The sequence below is a fragment of the Schistocerca nitens genome, chromosome 1 (assembly GCF_023898315.1).
Source record: "Schistocerca nitens isolate TAMUIC-IGC-003100 chromosome 1, iqSchNite1.1, whole genome shotgun sequence".
NCBI lineage: Eukaryota > Metazoa > Arthropoda > Insecta > Orthoptera > Acrididae > Schistocerca > Schistocerca nitens.
This window is the reverse complement of record NC_064614.1, coordinates 1183105286-1183132996: the sequence shown is the minus strand read 5'-3', so window position 1 is coordinate 1183132996 and position 27711 is coordinate 1183105286. Positions and strand designations below refer to the sequence as shown.

The window sequence follows — 27711 nt, the reverse complement described above, 5'->3', positions numbered from 1 at the left end:
GTAATTAACAAGTTTGAAGACGCTGTTAATACTTCTAATGTGGTAATGAGGCCACAACAATGCAATAGTGTAGTGGGATCTATTGTTGGAGGCAGAGCAGTACCAACCTTCTTTCAAATAATCCACGCACTTCAATTTTTTGTCCTTATTTGGTTATAAAGTGCACAGATTATTCAAGTATACATGGTACTTCAGAGATATAAAAAGCTAAATTTCACATTTTTCCCAATGTCTATTTGCTTCAAATTATCCATATGCAAATCGCCTAGGAAACCTTGTTATGATTTCGCTTAAAAAAAAGCGAAATGTTGTGCAAGGTGGCCTACTTTATTTTCTTCCAAGAAAATATTACCGTAGATATTATGTCTCAAAGTTGCTGAAAACTTACGGGTGCACTGTTGATTTCTGCACTATGGTGTCAAACAAATGACTATAACTCTGCAAGTACTAAATTGGCAAAAGTAAAATTTTACCAATGTTCAATGGGACCAAGTGTGATCATTCGCACAAAATTTCATCAAAATCAGTGATCATCATGTGGGAACTTTGGAAAAAGTTAGACCACTTATCATAGAGTGGCCCTAAAGACTTTTGTTTCTCCCTCAATCACATCATCAGCCAGTTCGTTCCTTTCACAGAAGCCTTCATTGTATTCTTTTGACCTGTCCTTTTACAGTCTAATGTTGATGCTATTGCTTTTAATTCACCAAAGGTTGTTGAGAGTTAATTATATTCTTAAACAGTTCTTCAAATAACCTGTTTCTTTTTCGAATTCTTCACTTTTCACCTGCAACCTTTTTGCTGTAGCTTCCCTGTACTTCCTGTTTATTTTATTCCTAATTGGTTTGTAATGTTGTATTCTTGACTTTTACTGGGTATTTTTGTACTTGGTTCGGTTCGTTCATCAATTGATTGTACCAATTGTTCTATTATGTCAACAAAAAATAGTCACATTTTGAAATTACAATTGGGTGTATAAAAAATCTACACACAAAGCAGTGGCAGAAGGAAAAATATAAAGGCTAAAGAAAATGCAAGGAGCCAGTTGCTGCCCCCACTGGCAGAAGGAAGGAAGAGGGATGAAAGAAAAGTACTGGTGAAGTTCAGGAAATGGGGAGAGCTCGGAAAAGTTGCTCAGAACCCCGGGTTGAAGGAGTTTTATCGGATGGGATAAGAGGAAAAGACTAAGAAAAAAATAATGAGTCTTTGCTTCTCATCCCGTCTGGTAAGTTTCCCCAGACCAAGGATTTTGGGCGACTTTTCTAAACTCCTCAGCCAATAAAATATTTGTGGACATTAATCACTGGTTCCTAGCCAATTCTTTGTCACTAAACTTTGAAAAAACACACTACATGCAGTTCAGAACTTGTAAGGGGTGTCCCAAGAGTATATGTCTAACATACGATGACAAGAAGATAGAAGAAGTGGACACTGTTAAATTCTTGGGATTACAGCTTGATAATAAATTCAACTGGGAGGAGCACACCACAGAACTGCTGAAGTGTCTTAACAAATCTCTGTTTGCAAAGCGAATTTTGTCAGACATAGGGGATATAAAAATGAAAAAGCTGGCATACTATGCTTACTTTCATTCCATAATGTCATATGGGATTATTTTTTGGGGCAATTCATCAAGCCAAGCTAAAGTTTTCCGGGCACAAAAACGTGCAGTAAGAATTATATGTGGTGTGAACTCGAGAACATCCTGCAGAAGCCTGTTTAGGGAACTAGGGATACTAACTACTGCTTCCCAATATATTTATTCCTTAATGAAAGTTGTCATTAAAAATATATCACTTTTTCAATCCAACAGCTCAATTAATGGAATCAATACTAGGAATAAGAATAATCTTCACAAGGATTTAAAGTCACTTAGTCTAGTACAAAAAGGTGTGCATTATTCAGGAACACACATTGTCAATAACTTGCCAGCAGCCATAAAAAGCTTAGCAACCAATGAAATTCAGTTTAAGAGAAGCCTAAAGGATTTATTGGTGACCAACTCCTTCTACTCCATTGATGAATTTCTTAGTAAAACCAACTGATTTGTATATAAGTACAACATAACTTCTGCACAATTTCAGTGCAGTAATGTGTTCATTGAAAATGTGTGTGTGTGTGTGTGTGTGTGTGTGTGTGTGTATATAATCTAACTCCTGCACCATTTCAGTGCAGTAATGTGTTCATTGTAAATAAGTATTACAGTAGTTGTATTACATGTTTATTACCTTATAAATAAATAAAAAACTTTTTTATTTTAAATTCAGTGCATTAGTATTTGTAAAATGACTCTTAGTGTTCATTAAAAAATGACGATCATTCCACTTGGGACCTGTGGAATGGTACATTAGCTTATTTGTTTTAGTTGTAAATATTTGTCATGTATTGTTGTTTTTCTGACATGTTCCACATCCTGGAGGACCACCTCACTACGGATCAATTGGAATGAAAGTAAATCTAATCTAAACCTTGCCAGTCCTTCCCCTCCTTCCATTCTGCCAGAAGGCGGAGCCACTGACTCCAAAAGCTTCCACATTCCTTTAATCTTTATAAGTGTTCTCTCCTGCTGTAACTTGATGTGTAGATTTTTTTTATTTCTCCAATTGTTTTATTTGTTCTGTCAAATAAGGTATGTTTGCAGTTACCTTTCTTGTATCTAAGTCTGTTATTGCCCTTTCAGAGATTTCCATTTCTCTTGAAGTGACCCACTAACTATGGTGTTCATTATTACCTCTACATAACAGTACTTACAGCCTCGGAGAACTTCAAACACACATTATTATTTATTAATACTTCTTTCAACAGTGATTCTCCCAGACTATTCTCTTAAACTTCAGTGTATTTTTGGACATTATGAAATTGTGATCAGAGTCTGTTTGATCCTGGATACACCATATAATCCGACTGGAAGCTTACTATGTATCTAGCCTGAAAAAGATAAAGAGGAAGATAACTACTTTTGTCTTGCCAAAAGTAGTTCAGGAAACTTTCACAATGTGACCTAGCAAACCTATCAGCTGGTCTTTAAAAAAGTGGTACTTTACAAATAGAAACTACGACTTATTAATACGCCCAGATAGTTGTGCACGTTTCCAAGTTTCAGGCAGGTGGATTCTAGATCAAATCCTCCTGTGGGACTTTTGCCAAGGCCAGCCTGGAAATTGATCTTGGGCAGCTTCCCACATCTGAATTGGTGAATATTGGGCTGGTACCCAAGTCCCAACTCAGTTACATAATTTCCAAATATTTAGCAGTTGTTTGCTCTCTTTCACATGGATAACACTACAGACAAACAGCACCCATACCAACCCTATGTAGATGTGGGGTGAAGGTACAACAAAAAGAAGAAAATACTATGACTTACTGTTGAACAAGTTACCCAAGATGATTTAGGAAATGTTAAGTGAAAAGCACAATGTGTGCTTCGTATTAATTACACAATTTCAGTCCAGTCCCATACAAAATTGGTGTGCATGTGTGGAAGCGCGCACATTGTTATTGTAGACAGGAACAAAAAGAAATAAAATTTTATTATGTGGAGTATGAAAATTGCTTTTATGTAGTGGAATTTAAAGGAACAACTGAAGTGAGCAGAGCCACAAATGAGCCATTGTTAGGCAATAAATTTGGTACACTAGAGAATATTTCGTAAACTTATCTGCTCTTGTCTTCTCTGTGTCTTCAAATCATTTCTGCTGGTGGAGGTGAAACATGAACAAATCCTGACTGCCTATTATTAAAAGTACATTCTGTTGTAAAAGAAAAGTTAACTTTTGAGCTTTTGTACAGGTTGTTTCAAACCCTTACTTGGCATGCTTTGAGAAAAAATAAGTCACAAATTATATTTTTTAAAGAATGTGTTATTTTCGACTTCTTTTATTGTCCAGCTCCATCAGCTAAAACCAAATTAAAATGATTTTAAAATCCGGAAATGCGTCCGTCTAACCACTCATCAAGGTCACTTATCTATATAGTTGTATTTTTGTACAATTTATTTTTGAAGGTTAATGACAAAAGTGTAGATTGCTGAAGAAACATTACTACATAACAGAGTATTGTGCTGCAAAAAGGCTAAACATTGGCTTGAAACCGTAGTTTGTCCTTGAAGGATCAATATCGCATAGCAGTCTGTCAATTTTCTGTGTGACGACTAAAGTGCATGTAACCATAACACATTGTTATTGCTTTTTATGCGTATCTCTGTGTTGTGAAGCAGCAAGTCAAGGCTTCAGTTGAAGGAGATCGACAGTATATCAGTCGATTTTTTACCCTGAGAATGATATTCTTGCTTGCCTTAAAGTAGTGTATGAGCATGGAAATTTGTTTTGAGTGAGATTGACAGCTTCCAGCCACTGCACCTATCGTGCACCTATCATATCATCAGTCCTCTGCAGGTCTTCTTGCATTTATGTAGTTGTCTTGCTGCAGCCTCATTATATCCAGTGTCGTGAATATCTCTCTCTCTCTCTCTCTCTCTCTCTCTCTCTCTCTCTCACACACACACACACACACACACACACACACGCGCGCGCGCAGAGAGAGAGAGAGAGAGAGAGAGAGAGAGAGAGAGACGTATTCCATGAATTAGAAGTTCCTTTGTTGTAGTAAGTTCTTCCCTAACTAATCATTGATCTACATATGTGGAGTTTCAGTTATGTAACTAAAATACAGAAAAAAAGAGTATTCACACTTGACAAGGCAACTTGTAGAGACGCTACATAATTCTAGTTGCATCTGTACTGTAATATTCCAGTATAAAAAGCCACAGTGATCAAATCATTTAGATCTTTGATAAGAGTATATTCTGCTGTGTTGCTATCGCTTTATTGAAACTTTGATGATGAATAAGGGAAGACACAGCAACTTCTATTTTCGAAACTATAACTCTTTAAGTAAGTGTCAATATTTATAGTTTCAAGCAAATGCTTAGGTTTTTGCCAAATAACTGATTTGTGGCTTTCGTCAGCACACTGCTCATAAGTGTCTTCAGGCACTTGTGTTTCTGTAGTGCTTAGATTCATTAACCTTCAAAATGGATTGTACATGAATGCAGAATTTCACAGACAAATGATGTTGATGGGTGGTGGAGATGGCACATCTCCGTATTGTAAAACAAATTTTGATTTGGTTTTAACAATTTGAAGAGGCACTTCTTAGAGAATTGACAAAAATTATATTGTATAAATACAATGGTTATTATTTTTTCATGTCTCTTCATACACTGAATTACATGTTCAGTATCCTCAAGCATTTTTCCTTTTCGTCTTGATTCAGTCATTTGAGGATTATTGGGCGGTTGGAAAGATTGGTGGTGACCTTCTAGATCTGAAGTCTGTCCATAAGTTACCTTGTGCAGCCTGCCAAATATAAAACAGCACTTCTGTTCAAGAGCACACTTTGTTGTACTCATGCATGCACAGCTACTTATCAACTTTGAGGAAAATCAGTTAGATCAAGTAGAACCTGAATCATTGGTATCATGTTTTCCCAATAACAGCTGAACAGTCATCTTAATCAGTATCTCGTAACATCCTAGCTGTATGATAACAATTTTGCAGATGAATTCTACTTGTCAGTGCTGCTTTCACAAGTGCCCTCATTGACATCAATGGAGAATCTGCTCTAATTACTGTTTGTAGATCAGACTGGGACAACTAATTGTGTTTAGAGCAGCTACCATAGGAACAGCATAGTATTTCACACACAGTACATCCAGGAAACAGCTAGTTTTAGCAGTATGCTAATTGAAATGTTTTGGATGATGATGATAGTGATTCACTCCTGCCGTTCTAGGCCGACATGCACAGTAAAGTCAGCACACATTAATCATAGTCAGATATTAAGGAAGCATTGTCTATAAAAATATAACTTATTTCGTGGATATATTTGTAATGCAGGTGCTATCTTTATTTACAGGGTGAAAGCAGACCAGTATCTCCTAGTACAGATTCAACAGAGTCTGCAATTGGGGAAGGTGAAGATCCAAATGATCCAGAATGGACAGTTGAAGAAGAGAGAGAATTTGAACGTGACAGGGTTAAATCTTCTGTGAAGAGATAATTATTAATATAACTTGGCTGCAAAAATTGGTGTAATTGTTTTTCAGCATTTATGCTGATGTGTAGGCTGATTGTTGGAGATTTTGTTAGAAAAGTCTTCGGATAATTGCTAAATAGCTTACACAGCTGTTTATCTGCGTTTTCCAGCAGAGTAATAGCTTCATAAAGCTGGAGCAGTGCTGTAGCCTCCATCTTAGATTACCTCAAACAACTGTCAGATAATGGAGTGTGATGATTCAGGAGAAATATCAATAGAGAAAAATGTTATAAAACTCTTTAAGTGCACTATGTGTGATGTAAATTCCTTGCTTAAATGGCCTGCTCCATTGGCATCAAAGATAAAAAATGTGAGCATCAAATTGCAGCTTCTTGTTATACATTACTTATTTGTGTAATTATTAAATTTGATGTGCAAAAATATGAAAGAGGAAATTAATGATCATATAGACTTAGTCATTACTCTGAGTATGCTCAGTGGTAATAGATAATTCAAAAATTTTCGATGTTCATTTGTATTGTCAGTGGTCATTAAGAAAAGAAACTGTCACCCTTTTCTAAGAAGTTATGTTTGTCATCCAAATCCATAGTTACAGTATATTCATCTGTCTTAAACATTGATTTACCTTTAAAAGAATTGCATAATCCCATTCATAGAAATAGGGAGGAACAAATTAACACACATTTTTAAGTTGCTAAATATGTTAAAGATCTACCAAATAATTACACGTCTTTGGAGAAAGTGATTTTTAGCTTCAGTTCTGAAGAGGAGTATTAGTTTAAATAATGTGACAGTTCTGGAAAGTTACTTCATATAGCAAATCCAGTGCTCACATATGTGATTGTTGATGCAGCAGACCACCTTTATATCTAGAAATTGATGTATGTACTCTTTATAAGAGCGTATTCTATATATCTCGCATGCTTGATATGTATACTGCAAGCTGACCATTCCATGGTAGTGTGAGCAGGTCCCCCTCCCCTCCTCCCCCCCTTCCCCTCATGTATGAATAGTTACTGACGTAGATTTTGCAGGGCATAAGATAAAACTTGCGAGACTGATTACATAGGTTGGAAATTAATTAGAAAGGGATACTTATAACTCAAAAAGTGTGTGTTTCATCACAAACTAAGAAAATTAATGCCAAATTAATTACAGATTTTTCATGTCTGATAGAGTGTATCATTGTTATTTTGTATGTATGCTCTAGCACTAATACGCTTACAGAAAGGCAGCAGTCTAGATCTTTAAATATACTATTATTCTATGTTCTTGAATTTTTCTTCCTTTCTTACTGCAGTAAAATGAACCCCCCAATAATTAAAGTCCCTGTGCTCCTGGAAGGCTTCTTTGTTCCCTGCAAAGTAAAGTGTATGATCCTGGTAGTTGATACTGACTGTCCTTAAAAGATTACTTTTTCATGATTTTTTTTTTTTTATAAGTACCAATTCATTTAAAAGTACCTCAGTCAGATACCTTTGGCAAATATCTAGTCCTTGAATGCAGATATTATCCTTGATGAGAGTTGCAGTGGTTATAAATCTGCACTGTGGTGTACCAGATATTCTTCTGTTGATATAAGATCATTAACAAAATCAAAATTTTGTGGTTAATTTGATAAAGAAAGAAGTTTTGAAGTGCATGCTTATTTGACAATTTGTCGTTCTCCTTCAAAAGTGACATTAATTTTATGTATATTGGAGTGTAACTCTGTATGCCCTTAAAGTTTCTTTTTTTACATCATTGTACCTTCTTTGTCTTAAAGCTTAAATTAGTATAGCATTGAAACTATGTCATTTCAAATTACAGTATTACTCATTTAACAGAAGTTACTTGTAATCTCAATTATAATACAACAAGAAACATCATCTTGCCCTGTAAAATTTTGTTGCAGTGTTCATTGTGGGTTGAAGAATTTTAAAATCAAGTATTTGTTTTAGAATAACTTGAAATATTTTATGTGATTTATGTACATAGATGATTGTAATTAATTTTATACAGTTCAACTCGAGATGAGAAATGGAAATACAAATTTTAATGACTATCGCCACTTTTTTTTTTTTTTTTTACAATTGAACCTTCATTCATTACTCAGCTGTTTCTTTATTGAGTTTAATCTACATTTAAGTAATAATTGTGTTCTCACGAGATATCACCCTATTGTAAATTATTCAGTGACCTACTTCACAGTACTAAAATCTTCTAGTTTCTCGTGAAATAATTTATTTCTCAGTTATTAATCCTCGTTGTAATCGAAGTATGTTGTGAACAGTGACATGCATAGGATATTCAACGTTATTTGCCTCTTCCTCTTCCATGACTTGTAATTGTTCATTTTGTAAGACAGTGTCTGAAGTAATTGTAACATGTACCATTGCTCTGCATAAGTTGGCTGTAGGGGAAAAACATGTAGGCCCTTGTATATATTGTAGATCTGAGTACTTGTTCAGATATTGTCAAAAATGTAATGTAGGCAGTGTGTATTTACTATGGTCATAAAAGTCGTGTTGTTGTTTTCTAAAAAAAAGATTCTGCTTTCTTTTTGTTATTCTGAATCTTTTTAAGTGAGATAAAATGACAGAGGCCTCATTTGGATAAGTTTGATAGACATAGCAAAATGTGTAGTCCTTGACAATTTTGTGAAGTGCATAGATTTTATTTTGCACACAATGCCACAGTTTGATTCATCATTGCAGCCTTTATCCTATTGTAAAATATTAAGTTCTAGGAAATTAGTAGATGTGTACATGTAACACTTTAGTGGAATAATTTTGTGAAGTCTTTCAGATATATCTGCTTTGCTACAACACGCTTGGTTCTTTCTTTACCAACCTCCAGTTAGGTAGACAGAAAAACGTCTGATGGGGACTAGATATTTGCTAAACAATCATTTTCCCTGTAAAACTATTGAAATCAGATCCGTTGTAATTAAATGTAATTATACTCTCCATAGATTGCAATGTGAGAAAAGTTTTCATTTTGCAATTTTACGTCCTTTGGTAGTGATTCATTGAACTGTTATTAATATAGTACATCTCCATCATATTTGTTGCCGTTAGTTATCTCTTACTGTGAGCAGCCATATAAGTGAATGTATGAGACTACAGTGTAAGGCTGAATTTAAAAAAAAAAAAAATCTTGTAAGAAGTTGTGGGATTCTGACAGGCAAAATGTAACAACGCTTCAGTGTTTTATTTCTGAATGTGTAACAAGTTGATGACTATAAAAGACTGATACAACTATATAATATGTTTTTGTTTTATTTAGTAATATTACAAGTCTTTGTGGTCAAAAATTTAAAAATATTTTCTGCATACTACTACCATTCTGTTAAACATGGTATGTTTGCATGTTGAAAGGAGTTAAATTGTTCTCACACCCTCCATTGAATCACGACATCAGGCTTCATGTAGATTACTGCTTACAGTTAAGATGCAGGCAGTATTTTGTTTTAATTATTCTCCAGTGTCCTAGTTTAGATTGTACATTTTTAGAATGGCTTATTGGCAGCTTAACATTTGTTACAAAAGTAATCCTTGTCTGAAATATACATTTTCAGACCAGTGTAAAAAAATCTGTGTAACTCATAATCAATATTTTCTCAGTTATACTGCTTTGCTACACGTGTAAAACATCGATGTGACTTTGTAATAACTTAATTGCCTTCTAGTCTCAAGGAAAATTTCATATAATATTGATTTGACTCTCATTGGTTGGTTTTGACCAGAAAGTATGTGATAGCTTCCCTAAATATAATTGGTTAACCCTGTGATACATAATTGCTGGGTTATTATTTTTATTCACCAACAGCCCTGGTACAACAGCTGTAAATGGTAGGTCTCATAACATATCTTTTCATTGTTATTTGGTTGGCCCTGGCATGATTTATTTGTGAGAAACTTCGAATGGGCTGGTGGTTGGTGGTCTTGCCCTCATAAAATTCTGTGTGTAAATTACAGCAAAGCTGACAATCAGCCAGCTCCCACTGGAATGAATGGCCACTGTCAAACTGTGGCCAAGAAACAGAACATGCTGCTGAACACAATGTGTCCAGTTCCAATGGCTGCTTCACAATCATTGCTTTCTTGATCCTTTCCCTCGCTCAGCACCAGCTTTTTGAACTACTTATATGGGATTTAATCTTGCAACACATCCTTCATTGCTGTCCTCCTCCTGGCCTCAATCCTCTGCTATCTCCCCACACCTACTCACCCCTCCTAACCGGCTTTCTTTGTGTCACCCCTCCCAACCCACTCCCCTATGTCATAGTCTGTAGCACCTTTGCTACAGTATGGGCGATCTATGACAAACAGAAGAGTGAATGGATTATCACAACCAAGTTATAGAACAAACCATGACCTGCCTGCCTACTAGCCTCATAAATAATTAAGATATTGTATAAAATGTTTGTGGTGAAAGAAATTTTTATATTAAAAAAGAGATTAGAACTTAATTGCAATTAAGAATTGGAATTCAATAGTGAGAAAAGGAAGGGAAGGAAAATAGTGGGAAGACATGGATTGGGAAAGAGGAATGAAAGAAGTAGTTATTAGTCGATCACAATATCATTGCACCTGGGAGCTAGACATTTCGGTCTGCTTATGTAAGTCGACTGATAATTGGGGGATTGAGGAGGGAAGGCAGGGTACCAGGACTACAGTTTTTCAATGAAAACTGCACTAACCTTGACTTTTGAAGTGGGTGGTCCATCACACAAATGGTAGAGAGCAACTGTAGTAACATTGCGGTTGAGTAATATGTAGTGGACATTTCTTCTGTTGCCAATTTAATCATTGCTAACACTTGATTTTAGAATCATGAAATACGATAGTATACAGAAGATACCTGGAAACACCAGAAGGTTTCAGATGGATTACGTTTTAAAAATATAAAGAACCCAGGTTTTAAACTGTAGATGTGGACTCTGACCACAATTTATTAGTTATTAAATGCATAGCATAGTTGATTATTTAGATTAGGAGATTAGATGCTGAAAATAGTAGAGGAGTTTGCCACTTGGACAACAAAATGACTTACAATGGCAGAAGTAAAATGAAAATAAATGTAGTTAATTGAAAACTTAAACTATTTATAAATAATTCAGCTCGCTCAAGTTTGCAAATTCTCTGTATACAAATTTATAAGGCTTTCAAGCCTTAGGAGATGAAAGGTTAGGTGCAGAAACTTGTTTTAGACTATCACTTTAACGTTGGAAGTGCCACGTGCTTAGTGACGGATGTTCTTTTACCGCCAGGCCAGACACACAGCATTGGGCTTGAGGCTCTGCTATTGCCCCCCTGCCAGTGGCCACATAGCATCAGCTGTGCGGTTCTGCTGTGGCTGCTGCCAGCCATGCAGCAGTCTGTCTTAATGACCATAAAACAGAACATTGTGCAGCCATATTTTGACAGCTCCAAATATTAACACCGTTAACTACAAATTGTCAGTTTTACAATAGAAGCAAAAGAAAATTAAAATGAACTATATAAATCCAAATTTATTTTAAGTTTCTTTGAAACTTCACAGGCTAACAGATAATAAATGAAGGGATTTAAATATCCTATATGCTAAACCTATTTTCAGAAATGGACTTTGCAGACTTAACGATGTTTTTCTCTGGTAAATGTACAGCAGATTTCTGTTGCAAGTTGTGTTGCAATAGCACAATGATAAATAAAAAAACTGAGAAAGTAATGCTATATGATGTTCCTATGAAATTTTTGCAAGAGATCCTCATTCATCAGCAGTTCATATATCACCATCAATATGTTCTGGTGGACCAGTTTGTTTTGAAACCTGGCTTTCATAAAACATAAGCAGTTAGGATGCACATGCTGTCATGTAAGGATAATAGATGCTTCAACTTCTGTTCATTGTTAGAGGATGTCACAGGGTGATAGTGGCCTTCCTCTAGATTGCTTGTTGAGGAAGATACACTTTGCTTCTACGTAGTAAGTGCACTCAAAGTACGTTTCATACAGTGTTACTTTATTGCACATCACCTTGTTCTTATTGGTGTCGTATATCCACTGTTGTTTCTGCACCACTTTCCTGAAGGCATGAGTCATTTTGTTAACTGTGAACATATTGACACTGACCTTACACATTATGATTTAGGTGATCCACTGATACAGAATGTGCACAAATTACTTCTTCTTTCAATCAGAAAATGCATTGAATCACCGAGCGAGGTGGCGCAGTGGTTAGACACTGGACTCGCATTCGGGAGGACGACGGTTCAATCCCGCGTCCGGCCATCCTGATTTAGGTTTTCCGTGATTTCCCTAAATCGCTCCAGGCAAATGCCGGGATCGTTCCTTTCAAAGGACACGGCCGACTTCCTTCCCCGTCCTTCCCTAATCCGATGCGACCGATGACCTCGCTGTCTGGTCTCCTTCCCCAAACCAACCAACCCACCGCATTGAATCACCTTCGTTCTGTTGTTACACACGTTGTAAAAAGATATGAGCGTTTGATATTCCATATTTAATAGATGCAACGGCAGACATAGAAAATAAGAATCTGTTCTTGTTTTGTCCCCTGCAGTTATGCAAATAGAGTTTAGATGTTCTGTCAGCTTCACCAGCTTGCATCTGTAAGAAATAGTAAAGACAGCTGGCCGTTTCATTTGGACCATGACGGGCAAATGGTCTCGTGCCAACACTTTCTGCAGATCGAAAAGTGCACTGATAATGGAATTGTCTGAGATTGAAGTGATTTTGTCTTTTTCTTTCAGTTCCCTGAAACAGCTTTATTTGCAATGTGAGATCCATATTTGACTGCCAACTTTGCTCTCTCCCCTCTGCAAGAACTAGTGTAAACTTCATGTAGTTCACACTTATCCTTTTTAGGGCAAAAGAATGACAAATTATTTTCTTTGTTGAATTTAGCAGTGTATGTGGCAGAATTCAAGTTGACATATTTACATTCCTTCATCCACTCTTTGTACATTCTGTGCACCTTTGCAATGCACTGTTCACCATCATGCCATTTTCTGCTCGTTTCTTTCCTTGTGTAATGTGACTTTTGACAAGGAAAGCTGTTTATATGCTCTTGCACTGACTCCTTTCTTTCAGGTTGTATTGCATTCCCCCTTTTGGAACGCTTTCCTGTCACATCAGGTGACTAAATTCCATCTGCTCCCAATTTTTCAGGGCAGTCCTCAACCGCATATCTGTAATAGAGAGGAATGCGGAAACATTTTCTGACATAAAATGCTATTCCCATCAGCTGTTCGAGAATATACTCTTGAAATATTTCGTCTTCATTCAGTCACATTTTGGATCTGTTTTCTGCTAATATTTTTCAGACATCAACAGGTGAATTCTTGCTGTCTGCTATGATCTCTCATCTGCCAAAACTGTTCAAAAATATCCTGCGTGTTTTCTGTGGTTGACTTCTTATGACATTTCAGTCAGTATGAATTGGGATCACGTCCAGGTTTCATTAGTGTAGCCTGGATTTCAGCACTTTTTCGGCCTATATGCACGAACCTTTGTTGAAGGATTCTTTTGCTATATTTACTATAGATGAGGATAAATTTTTACTCCTTTTACAGGTTCTCCTCCATTACTTAAGCACTGCCACATTGTAACAGTGTCTGGTGAGGAGCGTGTTGCATTACGTTCTGCTTTGGAGGCAGGTGGAGAACCATTTAAAGGTTACCGCTCAGTTTGTAAGGAGCTCTGCTCTCTTGCAATAAAAATGCATAATGTTAAAATGAAATGCTTAAATTATACTGTTTCCTGAAAGGTGTGTGCAACAAATTCTGGATCAGCAACATAATTTTTCACTATTATCCAAATGTGAGGAATCAATAATTTTTGCCATCTTTTCCCATTGTCACTACTTCAGCTGTACAAACAAAAAGCTTCTGTAAAAACAATTGGAACAAACAAAACTAAGAATTTGTATTATGTTGAGACAATAATGCACATAAAGTAATCTTGCTTTCGGTAACTAAATTTGTGGTATTGTTGGGATGACCATTTAGAAATCAGCATCAGCGGGAAACAATGACCTCATACTTACAGTTCTCTATCCTGTATAAAAAAGTGTCATCAATAATTACTGTTGCAACACAACATGTAATTATTTGTGGCTCTAAATAGAACCAAGCATCCAACAAATTGTGAATAGTGTTCTTTGTGTTTATACAACATGGGTATATGTTACTATCTACAGAATATCAGGGTTCTTTTTCAGTTCTGTTCTTTTATCATTGTTCATACAAGAGAAAATGTCTAACATTCATTGGGTTGAGAACCCTGCTCATTATTCTTAATGTTTGACTTGAGTGCATAATTAATCAAGAACTTTATTACTGATATAAATTATTATTCTGTGTGAAATCACTTATTATTCTTGTACTGATGAACATGTCCCAATCAGCATAGATATTATTGGCTACAAGCCACCTCAGATGACAGTGCTTCCAACTTAATAGCGAAGATGATAAACCTTGGCAGTACTGATAGCTGTATCGTAGGTGCAACCACAACAAAGGGGTATCTGTTGAGAAGCCAGACAAATGTGGTTCCTGAAGAGAGGGCAGCAGCCTTTTTAGTAGTTGCAGGGGCAACAGTCTGGATGATTGACTGATCTGGACTTGTAACATCAACCAAAATGGTGGTGTTGTGCTGTTCTGTGAACATCTGAAAGCAAGAGGGAATTACAGCTGTAATTTTTCCCGAGGGTATGCGGCTCCACTGTATAGAGCAACACGAAGAGCTGCATCAAACCAGTCTTTGGACAGAAGACCACTACAGCCACTACCACTACTGCCCCAGGAAAAACATCGTAACGTAACAAGATTCTTTTTATTGGTATATGTATTTCTCAGAGGACTTTCAAGATTTCTGTTGCTGCTGAAGCTGGAGTGCTAGAGATAAGATTTTTTTATACAAGAGAAGAGGATTGAAGTAACAATTCTGCAAACATCATAACACAATTTTGCTGTTTTTGGACCTGGTGTTAATAGTTGGAGCTTGCATTCACAAGCAGTTGTTATATTTTGGTTGCAGTTTTAAAGAGTGGAACTAAAGACAAAATTGCAGGGATACAGTTTGTTGTAACCATTGTGTGTATATGAGAGAGATGTATATTAATACTAACAGGATACTGGTTCTATTGGAGTAAAAAAAGGTGAATATGCTTCTGTTTATAAGACTGACTGAAAAGTGTGGTACCAACTTCCTCAGCACCTTTAAAAATTTTGGGACGCGAACATAATCGTGTTCTTTTTAATGTGCAAAATACCTGTCACTCCCACGAGCTCCCCTAACTGTTAACTCACTCGCACCAACTATTCCATCACTATAAGTTGCTCACACACATTCACTCCACTTGTCCAATCTCACTCTCATTGAGCCCAGCTCATTGTCATTATTTCTTTGTGTACTGCTACTATCTTGTTCATTTCTTACCACTATTGTGCGCTCTCTCTCTCTCTCTCTCTCTCTCTCTCTCTCTCTCTCTCTCTCTCTCTCTCTCTCCCCCCCCCTCCCCTCTCCCCTCTCTCTATCCCCTCCCTCTCTCTCCCCTCCCTCCCTCCCTCCCTTCCTTCCTCCCCCCTTCCTTGTTGTCATTGTTATAGACTGTGCTGATTATGAGTGGCTGTTACCCACTGCCACTTTCTCCTTCTCTTTTTTCCTCTCCCAGTGGCACTGTCTCCTTCCTACACTGTTCTGTCACTATCAGCTGTGTTCCACTGCCATTGTATCCCTCTCTTTCTCTCAAGCTGCCATTTGTATCACAACCACTATTGTCCAATATCTGTTACTTTTCCTTTTTCCTAAGGCCACTGTCGGTCTTCTTCTCTCTGAGCACAAAAAATTGTGAATATGTTTGCATGCCAAACTTCTTGAAGGTGCTGAAGAAGGTAAAGTGAGGCATGAGCATATTCACCTTTTTTGCTTCAATAGGAGCATTTTTCTGCTGGTTCCCTTATTTTCCTTGCCACAGCGATGGATGTCACTCATGAAAAGAATTTTATGGGCTAGTAAAATGTTGGTATTTTACTTCATGTGGAATTGAAATAATGCAAAAATAATTTCACACCCCAAAGTAGATTTTACGTGCACAAAAATTTTCCATGTGGTTCAGTACTACAACATGGGGGTTTCCAGAACCTTTCTGATGATAATGAAGACACTTTACAGCATATTTTACCATGCTACATCACTTTATAAACTCTGTCTTCACCTCTTACTTGATTTTATGTACATGTTTTACCTGTACAAAAGGGTAACTTTCAACCTCTCTGTCTTGGAAAAGATATTGAGAAATTTTTCAAAGTTGTTTGAGATTGCGATCATTTTTTAGGGGTTTTCTAAGGAACTGCCCGTGAACTAATGGTGCCTCAAAAGAATCCTGCTTTTATCCACGGAATTTAGGGACACATTAGGAGTTTGGTCCCTTAGGAATTCACACATTTTGACACATTAGGTAGTGCATGCTGTTGCATGTGTACTGGATAGATCAGGGCTACCTTCCTCTTTAGTAATGCTTTCAGTTTTTTAATCCCTTTGCACTCCATAGTGAAGACACATGGCATATTTGTGTGATCTTATTTAAATTGCTGCTGCTTGGGTGGTGAGTATACCACTGAGAAATGCGCCAGTCTCTCTGTGGAAACAATGAGGCCATTGACCAACTATTAGGGTATACATTTAAACAAAAAGGACTCACCCATACATACATATTGACAAAGCATCACAATACAATTTTTTTAAACGCTGCTCAGGGTGGGGAGCTGGGTTTCATGTGCATGTTTTGCAATAATACACAGTTTCATGCCTGCTATCTTTCTTTTTTCTGAGGAACACGTTACTCAATCCTTGTGTTGTCCCCAAGAAACCTGTTGATGTTGTTCAACTTTCCATTTAAGCATTCCCCGGCATCAGAAGCGGAACTACATTCTCACCCTCATCTTTTTTCTTCACCAACTAAGTCCTTTACAATGCTTTCAGAGAATGCTATGTGAGACAGTATTGTCAAGTTGTTTTATCTTCAGTAATCCTGAAATAGCAAATAGTTGTTTACAAGTCCTACCTCCGACAAACAGAAGTGCAAGTTTTCACCACCACACGAGACTTTTCATTATGAAACTGAAACTGAAAATAAAGTGGTAAAATTAATCAACTCCATCTATTTTCAAAGTATATCTGTAACCACATCTGGATTCATTGTTTCTTCTCTTTCCTTTCTGTTTCTCGTTTCTATAAGTGGCACTGACGTATTTTCTTTTGTAGAATGCATGAGAACATTTCGTTCATCCTGCCCTGCTAGAATTACCATTTGTCACTGCAGAGGAATTTTATTTCATTTTTCTTTAGACACCCAACTTGTTTTCTTTATTGCAGCTGGAAGGTTCTTGTGATTGGCCTGTATAGTTCCTGCGAAACACTCGTTCTGTTTCAACAGTGCTTAAGCTAAAGCAACACCTGTATAAAAAAGACTATGTACAGAAGATACAACGCTTGCCTTGCTGCACTTCTGATATTAGCCAGCTACTGAAGAATGATTCTCAGAAAAATCCAAGTCTAGACGAATCAATGACTCTGTCACTGTAGCGCCAAATATGGTATCACATTGGAAATTTTGCTGTTTCATGGATCTTGAATTACATAAACACTTAGTCCCCAAATTTTAGGTTTGCGAGGTTTTTACATTTTGAATAACACATGACCCCTGAACGATATGTAGATTTGTCAGCAGCAAAGTACTTATATAGTTCGTAAATTTAGAGAAAAATATATGTGGTGTCTGTACTTTTGGACATGTCTGAAAGAACAGACACTGTTTTGATCCTGCAACCACTACAAATCAAGACACAAAGGAATTAAAGACATTAGCTTTCAGTGGTCATTGATTCATATTAATGGGGCAAGTTGAAAATTTGTGCCAGACTATGTTTCAAACCCAGGTCTCCTACATGCTAGGCAGATGCTCTCACCACTGCACCATCCAGACATAATGATCACCACACCACACAGACTGCCCTAACATGCCTCCTGTCAGACCCAAATTCTCAGTTTATCCCACTCACTACTTGTGTAGTGCCCCCTGCTCCTTAGTCAAATTACTCACAGTATCTCCCTAATCCCCATAAGAGTTTGAGCTTGGTGTGCATCTGCACTGAAGGAATCATTGAGCGCCATAGTCTTAATTATATATATATTGTGTCTGTTCTTTTGGACAAAAATTGGTGGCACAAATTTTCAACTTGCCGTATTTGTATAAATCAATGCCCACTGGCAGATAATGTCTTTAATACCATTCTTGATTCATAGTGGCTTCAAGATCAGAATGGCGTCTGTTCTTTCTGACATGTCCGAAAGAACAGGCACTATGTATATAATTAAGGCAATGATCCCTTTAGTGCACCATTCTCAAGCTCTTATGGAAATCAGTGATATGGTGCGAGTAATGGGCAGGGGCACTGCATCAGTGGTATGTGTAATAAGTAAAGAATTAAGAGTCTGATGGGAAGCACGCTAGAGTTGTCCATGCAGTTGTGGTGACCAGTGTGTCCGGATGGTGTAGCGGTCAGTAAAATTGCCTAGTAGGCAGGAAACATGGGTTCGAATCCCAGTCTGGCTCCCTTGATATATCAATACCCACTGGCATCTACTGTGTTGAATTCCTCTGTGTCTTAATTTAGAGAAACTCAACAGCCAAGAAATCTAACAAATTTTTCACTTTACTGAGACATGACTGAATCACAGTATTACTTGTGTAACCCTCTCTGGATTAGAAACATGACATTCCAGGATAATTTGTATAAATTATCTGGACTAAAACAGTCTGAATAGGAGGCAGGTAATTGTGACCATTCACTCAAAAAGTTCTACAAATTTTTACACATTTATAATGCTACAGTTACTAGCACACCATGGGAGCATTTATTTTCTTCTACGGTAACATTTCTCTGCCAAATTGTGGAGAATGTTATGGAAGTGATGTCACTCTCTGTACTTTTATTGTAGCATACCTGTTCGTTTCATTTGCAGTTAGTTCAGCTAGGTCAGTTCTAAAATTTAACTGGAAGAAACCAATCGGTGTTGACGTAACATTACTAATTTCAATGATACAACCACACTTTTAAATGTCAAAAGGAAAATCTGTAAATTGAGAGTCGCCGCCGGCCCACATTCACCACAAATCTTCAGCTGAATCATAAGAAACGGCAGTATTTTTGCTGTTTTTATCATTCTTTTCACTCAAAATGGCTTAGAAATGAATCACTAGCACATCGAAATCATTGTCTCATGCATTTCCGCTTGAAAGATTCCTCTAAAAGCTCTATGATCTCTTCCTCAGAAAGAACTAGCCATTTCGCACACAACTACTTCAATAATTACACCCCTTCTCTCAACACATCTGCTACAGTTACATGCCAAGTTGACACGTTTCTCTAGATCGCAGTACTGCTGCTTAGTACAGTCTTAGATTCGAGAATGGAGAATGTGAGAGCTACGAAAAATCATTTCCATTGTGATTGACATTGGAGTGGAAAACAAAATTCGAAGTGTCGAGCACCACTCACCATTGGAGTGGAGAAGGTTAGGCAATATTCATGATCTTCAAATTTTTTTAATCCTTGTTAGAATGATATATTCCAACTAATGAAATTGTATGAATTTTGTGTAGTTTAAATTTTCTGTGGACAGAAGAACGAACCAATCTGACACTATTATAATTTCTGTTCCAATTGCAGCAGTAAATAATATTACTTTACAACATGTAACACAATCATAAATGGAGTCTCAGCTGTGATTGATCAATCCACTGTAATGTGCTAGCAAGAAGTTGTTATGTAGAGTTTGAAAACATCTATTCAGATTTTCTGACAAGTGGAAATTCCAGTTTGTCTACAGATGTAACATAATTCCTCATTCCTGTTGGAACATGCCCTGATCATCTCGACAGACTCGGTAAAATGCATAAACATTCAGAATGGTAGCAAGAGGTAAAATACAGTGGTATATATGCCTACTCATTACAATTATCATGGAAAAACTCTGATATAAACATTCTAGAAGAGCAAGAAGATCCCACTACTTGTACCTGCCAAGTCAATGTCTCAATTATCAGATGATGTACATTTCTTTATCATAAGTCAGATTTTTGATTTAGTAACAGTTTCACAGAATTTAGAGAAAGTAGACTTTCACTTGAGGAACTGGAAAAATTGATATACATTTACGTTGATGAGCCAGTACTGCTTAACAGTGTATTCATACACTTTCAGAACACATCACAGTAGAATTCTGTGTGGCATAGATTCGACAAGTCAGTATATTTCTGGAGATGTGTAGAACCAGTGTCTCAGTTATGTACACTCCTGGAAATGGAAAAAAGAACACATTGACACCGGTGTGTCAGACCCACCATACTTGCTCCGGACACTGCGAGAGGGCTGTACAAGCAATGATCACACGCACGGCACAGCGGACACACCAGGAACCGCGGTGTTGGCCGTCGAATGGCGCTAGCTGCGCAGCATTTGTGAACCGCCGCCGTCAGTGTCAGCCAGTTTGCCGTGGCATACGGAGCTCCATCGCAGTCTTTAACACTGGTAGCATGCCGCGACAGCGTGGACGTGAACCATATGTGCAGTTGACGGACTTTGAGCGAGGGCGTATAGTGGGCATGCGGGAGGCCGGGTGGACGTACCGCCGAATTGCTCAACACGTGGGGCGTGAGGTCTCCACAGTACATCGATGTTGTCGCCAGTGGTCGGCGGAAGGTGCACGTGCCCGTCGACCTGGGACCGGACCGCAGCGACGCACGGATGCACGCCAAGACCGTAGGATCCTACGCAGTGCCGTAGGGGACCGCACCGCCACTTCCCAGCAAATTAGGGACACTGTTGCTCCTGGGGTATCGGCGAGGACCATTCGCAACCGTCTCCATGAAGCTGGGCTACGGTCCCGCACACCGTTAGGCCGTCTTCCGCTCACAACCCAACATCGTGCAGCCCGCCTCCAGTGATGTCGCGACAGGCGTGAATGGAGGGACGAATGGAGACATGTCGTCTTCAGCGATGAGAGTCGCTTCTGCCTTGGTGCCAATGATGGTCGTATGCGTGTGTGGCGCCGTGCAGGTGAGCGCCACAATCAGGACTGCATACGACCGAGGCACACAGGGCCAACACCCAGCATCATGGTGTGGGGAGCGATCTCCTACACTGGCCGTACACCACTGGTGATCGTCGAGGGGACACTGAATAGTGCACGGTACATCCAAACCGTCATCGAACCCATCGTTCTACCATTCCTAGACCGGCAAGGGAACTTGCTGTTCCAACAGGACAATGCATGTCCGCATGTATCCCGTGCCACCCAACGTGCTCTAGAAGGTGTAAGTCAACTACCCTGGCCAGCAAGATCTCCGGATCTGTCCCCCATTGAGCATGTTTGGGACTGGATGAAGCGTCGTCTCACGCGGTCTGCACGTCCAGCACGAACGCTGGTCCAACTGAGGCGCCAGGTGGAAATGGCATGGCAAGCCGTTCCACAGGACTACATCCAGCATCTCTACGATCGTCTCCATGGGAGAATAGCAGCCTGCATTGCTGCGAAAGGTGGATATACACTGTACTAGTGCCGACATTGTGCATGCTCTGTTGCCTGTGTCTATGTGCCTGTGGTTCTGTCAGTGTGATCATGTGATGTATCTGACCCCAGGAATGTGTCAATAAAGTTTCCCCTTCCTGGGACAATGAGTTCACGGTGTTCTTATTTCAATTTCCAGGAGTGTATTTTGGGCGTACATTTCTGTAAGACAATACTTGGTTTTAAATTTCAAGAAATCAACCCAGTCTGGAAGCTTGCCAACTGATAAGTCTAATCCCATTTGTGAGAAGTTGGTTGGAAATTTCCATTCTTCTCGCCACTGCAGAAAATAGAACTATTGCTGAAAGTAACACACAAGCAGAATAACATACTTGTTCATCCTATCCATGCCCAACAACAAGAAACATTATCTCAAATTCTGGATTGTTGCTGGTGTAGATGCAAAGTATGAGATCCAGAAAGTAAGTTCTGAGTGTGTCCAGAGGAGGTATGTGGGAATAATGCAGCAGAGTTTCAGTCTTGTGATGGCGTGGTTACCACACAGTTCTAGGATAAAGTGGCTGCTCTGTTACTGTCTCCCACCAGCTCCAAGGTTCATGCAGTTATCCAATATTTGCACGGTCAGAAGCAATCTCCAGCAGAGATCCATTACCACTGTGCTATGTGTATAGACACAACAGTATAGTCAGACAATGCTGCAGGCAATTCGCTGAAGGACAAAGCAGTATTCATGACAAAGACCGTAGTGGTCCACCATCCCTGGTGATACTAGAACTGATGGAAAGTGTGTGGCAAGCAATTTTGCAGAATCGCCACTTCAAAATTTCAGAACTCTCTCATCCATACCACCCCTGCCCCTCCCCCCCCCCCCCCCTCCCAGATGTATTGCTTACTATTGCACGAAATTTTTCCCTGTGGCTTGGTTTTCATAAAGTACATCCAAGATTAGTGCCAAGGCAACTGACAGATGAACATTGACATTCCTTCTGTGGTACACATTGAAAGGTGACATGTTTCCCAAGCCTGTTGTCACTGGGGATGAAACATGGGTGTAAAAACCACACCAGAAACAAAAAGACGATCCATGCACTGGCGTTGTAGTAAGAAAAAATCGTGTGCATTGCCTCCTGGGATCAACATGATGTCCTGTGAGTTTTTCTGTTGTGAGGCGAAATTGGCATTGTCAGACATTGAAAAATCTGAGGGATGGTGATCCAGCAAGAGACGCGAGATGTTGACAAGAGGCATTACACTTGTGCATGACAGTGCAAGATCCAGCACCACACGAAATGTGTTGAATCAGTTGGGATGGGACATCTTTGACCATCCACTCTACAACCCTGACCTCACCCCAAGGGACTTTCATCTCTTCCATCTCACGAAGCGTTTTCAGGCAAGAAACACATCCAGCAAATAAAATGTCAAAGCTTTATTTTGCAGTTTATTAAAAATACTTTTAAACCACAAATGAAATTTGACAATAGATAACAGCAGGCTAAAGAAGCTCTAAGAGAAAAATTACCAACAATAAACTGCAAATTGCCACTGATGTGAAGAAATCCAACATTGAACCACACACTGCTACCACTGTGTGACAGTGCCTAGAAGGAAGAGGCATAGCATCTCAAGCACACCATTTGAGTTTCATATTCTCAATGAAGCTCTCAAGCAGTTTGAAGCAGCATTCATAACACTTGCTATTTCTCAATGTCACTGTCACGTGATAGAGCATGTGGATTTTAGCTCAGTGATATTATCGACTTCATTTTCCTGCACTGCGTTCGTCCATGATGTAATGGTTTGTCTATAGGAAATTAATAATTGTGTCATGGAATAGATAGCTTTTGCTGCTATACTGTATTGTTTTGTACTTTCATGAAGTAACTATTTGCCTCACTGTGGCACTTTCATTTGTTAAAGACCTTGACAAAAAATGGCACTATGTAGAAGTTGTGGAGCCTGCAATATTTCAAGAAGGATGTTTATTGCTATATTTAGTTACATATTAACTGGGGAAAAAAAAGTGTTTGAGATCAACTGAGTTGTATAATGTACTGAGTTGAATTCTGTCTTGTGGTAAGGTGCTCTACCAGTGCAACACTTTTGATACCTTCTTAAAAATTCTCAAGAAATATTGATTGAGAACAAATTCCATTCGTACTTATGTCTGGCTGATAGTAGATATGCGCCCTTGACTGCATGCTGAAGTGACAGCAAGCAAAGAAGACAATGAAAACAATTTGTGTATTAGTAGTAGTACATACAATTGAATGAGGGTAAGCTTGTTATATTTGTGCCAGTTTGCAATGCCACATGTGCCCCTTAGGTTACTCTAAATGGAAAGCATGTAAAAAAGAATCTTGGCCAGGTATAGGCTAGTGGCACCTGAGGTTATGAGCCGGAAGACTGATTAACACTACCAGTCATTTAGGACTGAGTTGAACATTTAATGTCGAACCTTTGGACATGTAGCTTGAAATGTACCCAGTTAACCATCAATAATAAAAGTTGCCACCATGTTTGTGTGTGCTCATAGTTCCCTGGTTACAAATTCTAGGCCTCTTCCTTCTATGTTTGCTTAGAAAATAAATCAGAAAGAAAATACACAATAGAAAACTAAGATTACACAAACCAGGTGTCAACTTGAATTAATAGCAACCACCAAATTCCGGTCAAACGCAAAGTTTATTACCCAAAGGCAAAACATACTACTGAGCACACGGTGCAGGATTTCAATGGCTGATTCATAACCCACGCAATCTGGATCATTTCCCCCAACATCAGCTTCTCTGAATTATGTAGATGGGTGCTGTCCTTGCAACATAACCTTCATGCTGTGGACTCAAGTCTGTGCTAGCTCCGGTAGATAAGGCCTTGCCCCCACCCATTTGAGCTGGTGCCAGCACAGTTTGTCAGCCAGGATACTACAGCTGAAGCTGCGCACATGTACTATTGTTGTTTATGTGTGCATGTGTTTGTTAGTGTTGTTTATATGCTTGTCAGTGCCTCAGCTATTCAGTGGGTTGCTTTTGTGGTAAGGCAGCTGCAGTAGGAACAATATAAGTATGGCCAAGATTTACTGGTGAACCTTGCCAGCAAATTGAGAAAAATGAAATGACCATAAGGCATTGAAGACTGGGAATCCCTAAATGGGAAAGTTTAGCTGCCAAGTTGCAAGTCTGTTAAATTGACACCACACTAGGGGATGAGCTGTGAACAGCTGATGGATAAAAATTCTTTTGTTTATAACCTCAATTCCGCATTTAATGATGGCATGTGTGTTTGAAGCTTCCACATAAGCTGAACAACATTCAGTGATAGGTTTTTTGCTTTCTGAAAGTGAAAAACTGGCCAAATCTTTTCTTGAATGATTTTATAGTATGCTGAAAGTTGAATGCACCATGGAAATTTTTGTATTTAGATTAGTTAAAAAAATTAACCCACATCAGTGACTGTGGGTCCTCTTGGGACACCAAGGTATTGTCTTTTGTGATTATTTGGTAGTTCAGCATACAATAAATAGTGCCTACCACTTAGGCATTCTGGTGAACAAAGCAAACCCAGCAATGAGAGAAAAAAATTGCACATCTCAAGAAAACGTGCGATATTACTACATGCCAGTGCTTGTTCTCATGCTGCCCAGCTGATCTAAGAAACCACTGGAAAAGTGGGTTGGGAGATACTATCTTCTTCTCTTTCAGTCCATATTTGGTTCCTTGGATTTTCATTTATTTGGCACACTGACGGGAAAAAAGTTCAGCAGCAACAAGGAGGTCAAACAATTTGTGGGTAGATGGCTCAAAGAGCAAGACAAAGACTTCTTTGCATCAGGTATAAAAAAAATTGTCCTTCATTTGGACAAGTGTACTAATATTGGTGGGGATTATGTTGAAAAGTAGTAAAAGTCTCATTTTGTAAAAAAAAAAGAAAAAAAAAGTTTTTTCTCCATCAGTTTATCTCTTTAATTAGTTATGTCCCTTGTACACATTATGGTGCAAAGCATTGGAGAGGATAATGACAAACTAATGGGTGTTGCTGGTGAACTAATGATCTGGAGAAAAAGGAAGAGGATGCTCGGTTGCAATTAGATTGGTTGGATTATATGGTATGAAATTTAATGTGAGGAAGAATGAGTTAACAATTGTGACCAGGAAGAGGGTGGTGACTATCGCTGGACTCACAGTAGCAAGAGAACAGCTGAAAAATGTTGATGGCTTCAAATTTCTTGGAAGCATGGTGGAAAGAAATTTTAATAAATGAAGTCATTGATAGGGCGCCAAGTGGTAGCATTTCTGAGAAGTGTCAGGCATTTGGTGTGGGTATAAAGGTTTCCACACGAGACCAGGGGAATAACATATCAGACATGCTATGTGCCTATCCTGATCTATGCTCCTGAATTTGGACGATGAAGAAAAGGAATTTAAGCAACATATAGGCATGTGAAGTGAAGTTTTACAGAAGCAGAGTCAGAGTAACAATGAAGGACAGAATAAGAAATGAAGAGATCAGGAAAATGGTAAAGGACAAACCCTTACTGGAGCAGACAGAATCGTAAAGGCTGTGAGACAAACTGAGGGAATAAGAGATTTCAAGGCAAAAGATCAAAGGATAACTGGCTGAAAGAAGTGGAGGAGAATATTTGGAGGAAAGGAGAGGACTCCAGAGGGTAGTGGCAGAATGGTGGTCGGAGGATTGAGGGAAGTGGAGAGGGTTATGTGAAATTGCGGCCTAACTACTGTCTGGAAACTTTTCTTGATGATGATGGCAGAGGATTGTTTGAGGGGTGTGGAGATTTGTTCAAACAAAATGATACTGTGGAGGACAGAACTGTAAGGTTTCTTTTATGCCTCATTTTATTTTAATTTCAGTAAAAACATACCTTGTATATCGCACCATGATTAGAAAACTGAGAGTAATAACTGAGTTCACATACTAATCTGTAAAATTCAGAAATGAAGCAGTATGCCAGTTAAAAAAGAAGTTAGAAAATCCATATTTTCACACAAGACTTGGTATTTTTTAAATTGGGCTTATGAATGAAGGACAATCTACAAAATAAAATTATCTAAATAGAAAAAGAAGGGAAAATATTCAGTAGTATCGATGAGACAGGCACAGATAAAACAACTTACAGGGGAGGAACGAGAACAGTGAGGTGCAAAAATTGAGAATCAACTTACACTTTCCTTGAAAAGTATTGGCATCATATCCCATGGTAGCAATGTGTAATGTGCAAAGTGATACAAGTATGTTTTATACTGTTGTCTTCCATTTTAAAGAATAAAAAATGAAAAGTAAAAGTGTCTCACTGTACCAATGACTTTTTACTAGTGGGAACAGTAAGACAGTGTTTAAAACCTTAGTGAACGTCATACAAATCAAACTTTATCTCAGGATCTTGGTTGTCATTTTACCTTGCAATGAGTTGTGTTAGGGTTTGGCAATAACAGTTTAATACATTTTTTTGTCACTAAGAAATATCAGGAACCAGAGGAAGTACAAATTTATTGTCTAATCGCAAAATTTTCCTGAAAACTGTCACTTCACACTTGGATGACTCTTCTAAAATTCTAAGGATTTTTCCTACATAATATATTTTCATATTTTAAACTCTACCGAAAGAAAATCAATCACTTTGGTTAAGCACTCTAAGTCTTCAAAGTTAAGAAGTTCTGGCTCTGAATAGGGCTCTGGCAAATCAAAGTTCTCAACTTCTGAAGAATCTTGCAAAACTAATTCACTTTTGTTAGACTCACTACCATCATCTAGAAAAAATGCTCCTTTAGGTCTGGGCTATAATGTTTTTTGGTTTTTATTTAATTTGTTGTTCATTCCTTTTGGTGCATCTCTTGCAATCATTTTTCCTCCTTTAGATTATCAATGACTGTAATTTTTCTTGGTGCAACCTCTGGGAAACCCTCATATCTTCTAGAGAGAGAGAAGGCACAGGTGTAGATCTTTCTTGGCTTTGCCATTGCCATTGCCATTGCCATTGCCACATGGTTAGAGGCACCCTGTCACGAATCACGTGGCCCCTCCTGCCGGACTTTCAAGTCCTCCGTTGGGCAAGGTG

General features: G+C 38.3%; 1 protein-coding gene across 1 annotated transcript in view; it reads left to right on the top strand.

Moving 5' to 3' along the window:
• Positions 1 to 8119, top strand: part of LOC126233298 (KAT8 regulatory NSL complex subunit 1) — a 283178-nt gene extending 275059 nt beyond the window's left edge. Inside the window, exon 13 of the mRNA XM_049942855.1 lies at positions 5917 to 8119. Within this exon, the coding sequence (XP_049798812.1) occupies positions 5917 to 6060 (144 nt within the window). The 3' untranslated portion in view covers positions 6061 to 8119. The remainder of the gene's footprint in view (positions 1 to 5916) is intronic.
• Positions 8120 to 27711: the final 19592 nt, after the last annotated feature.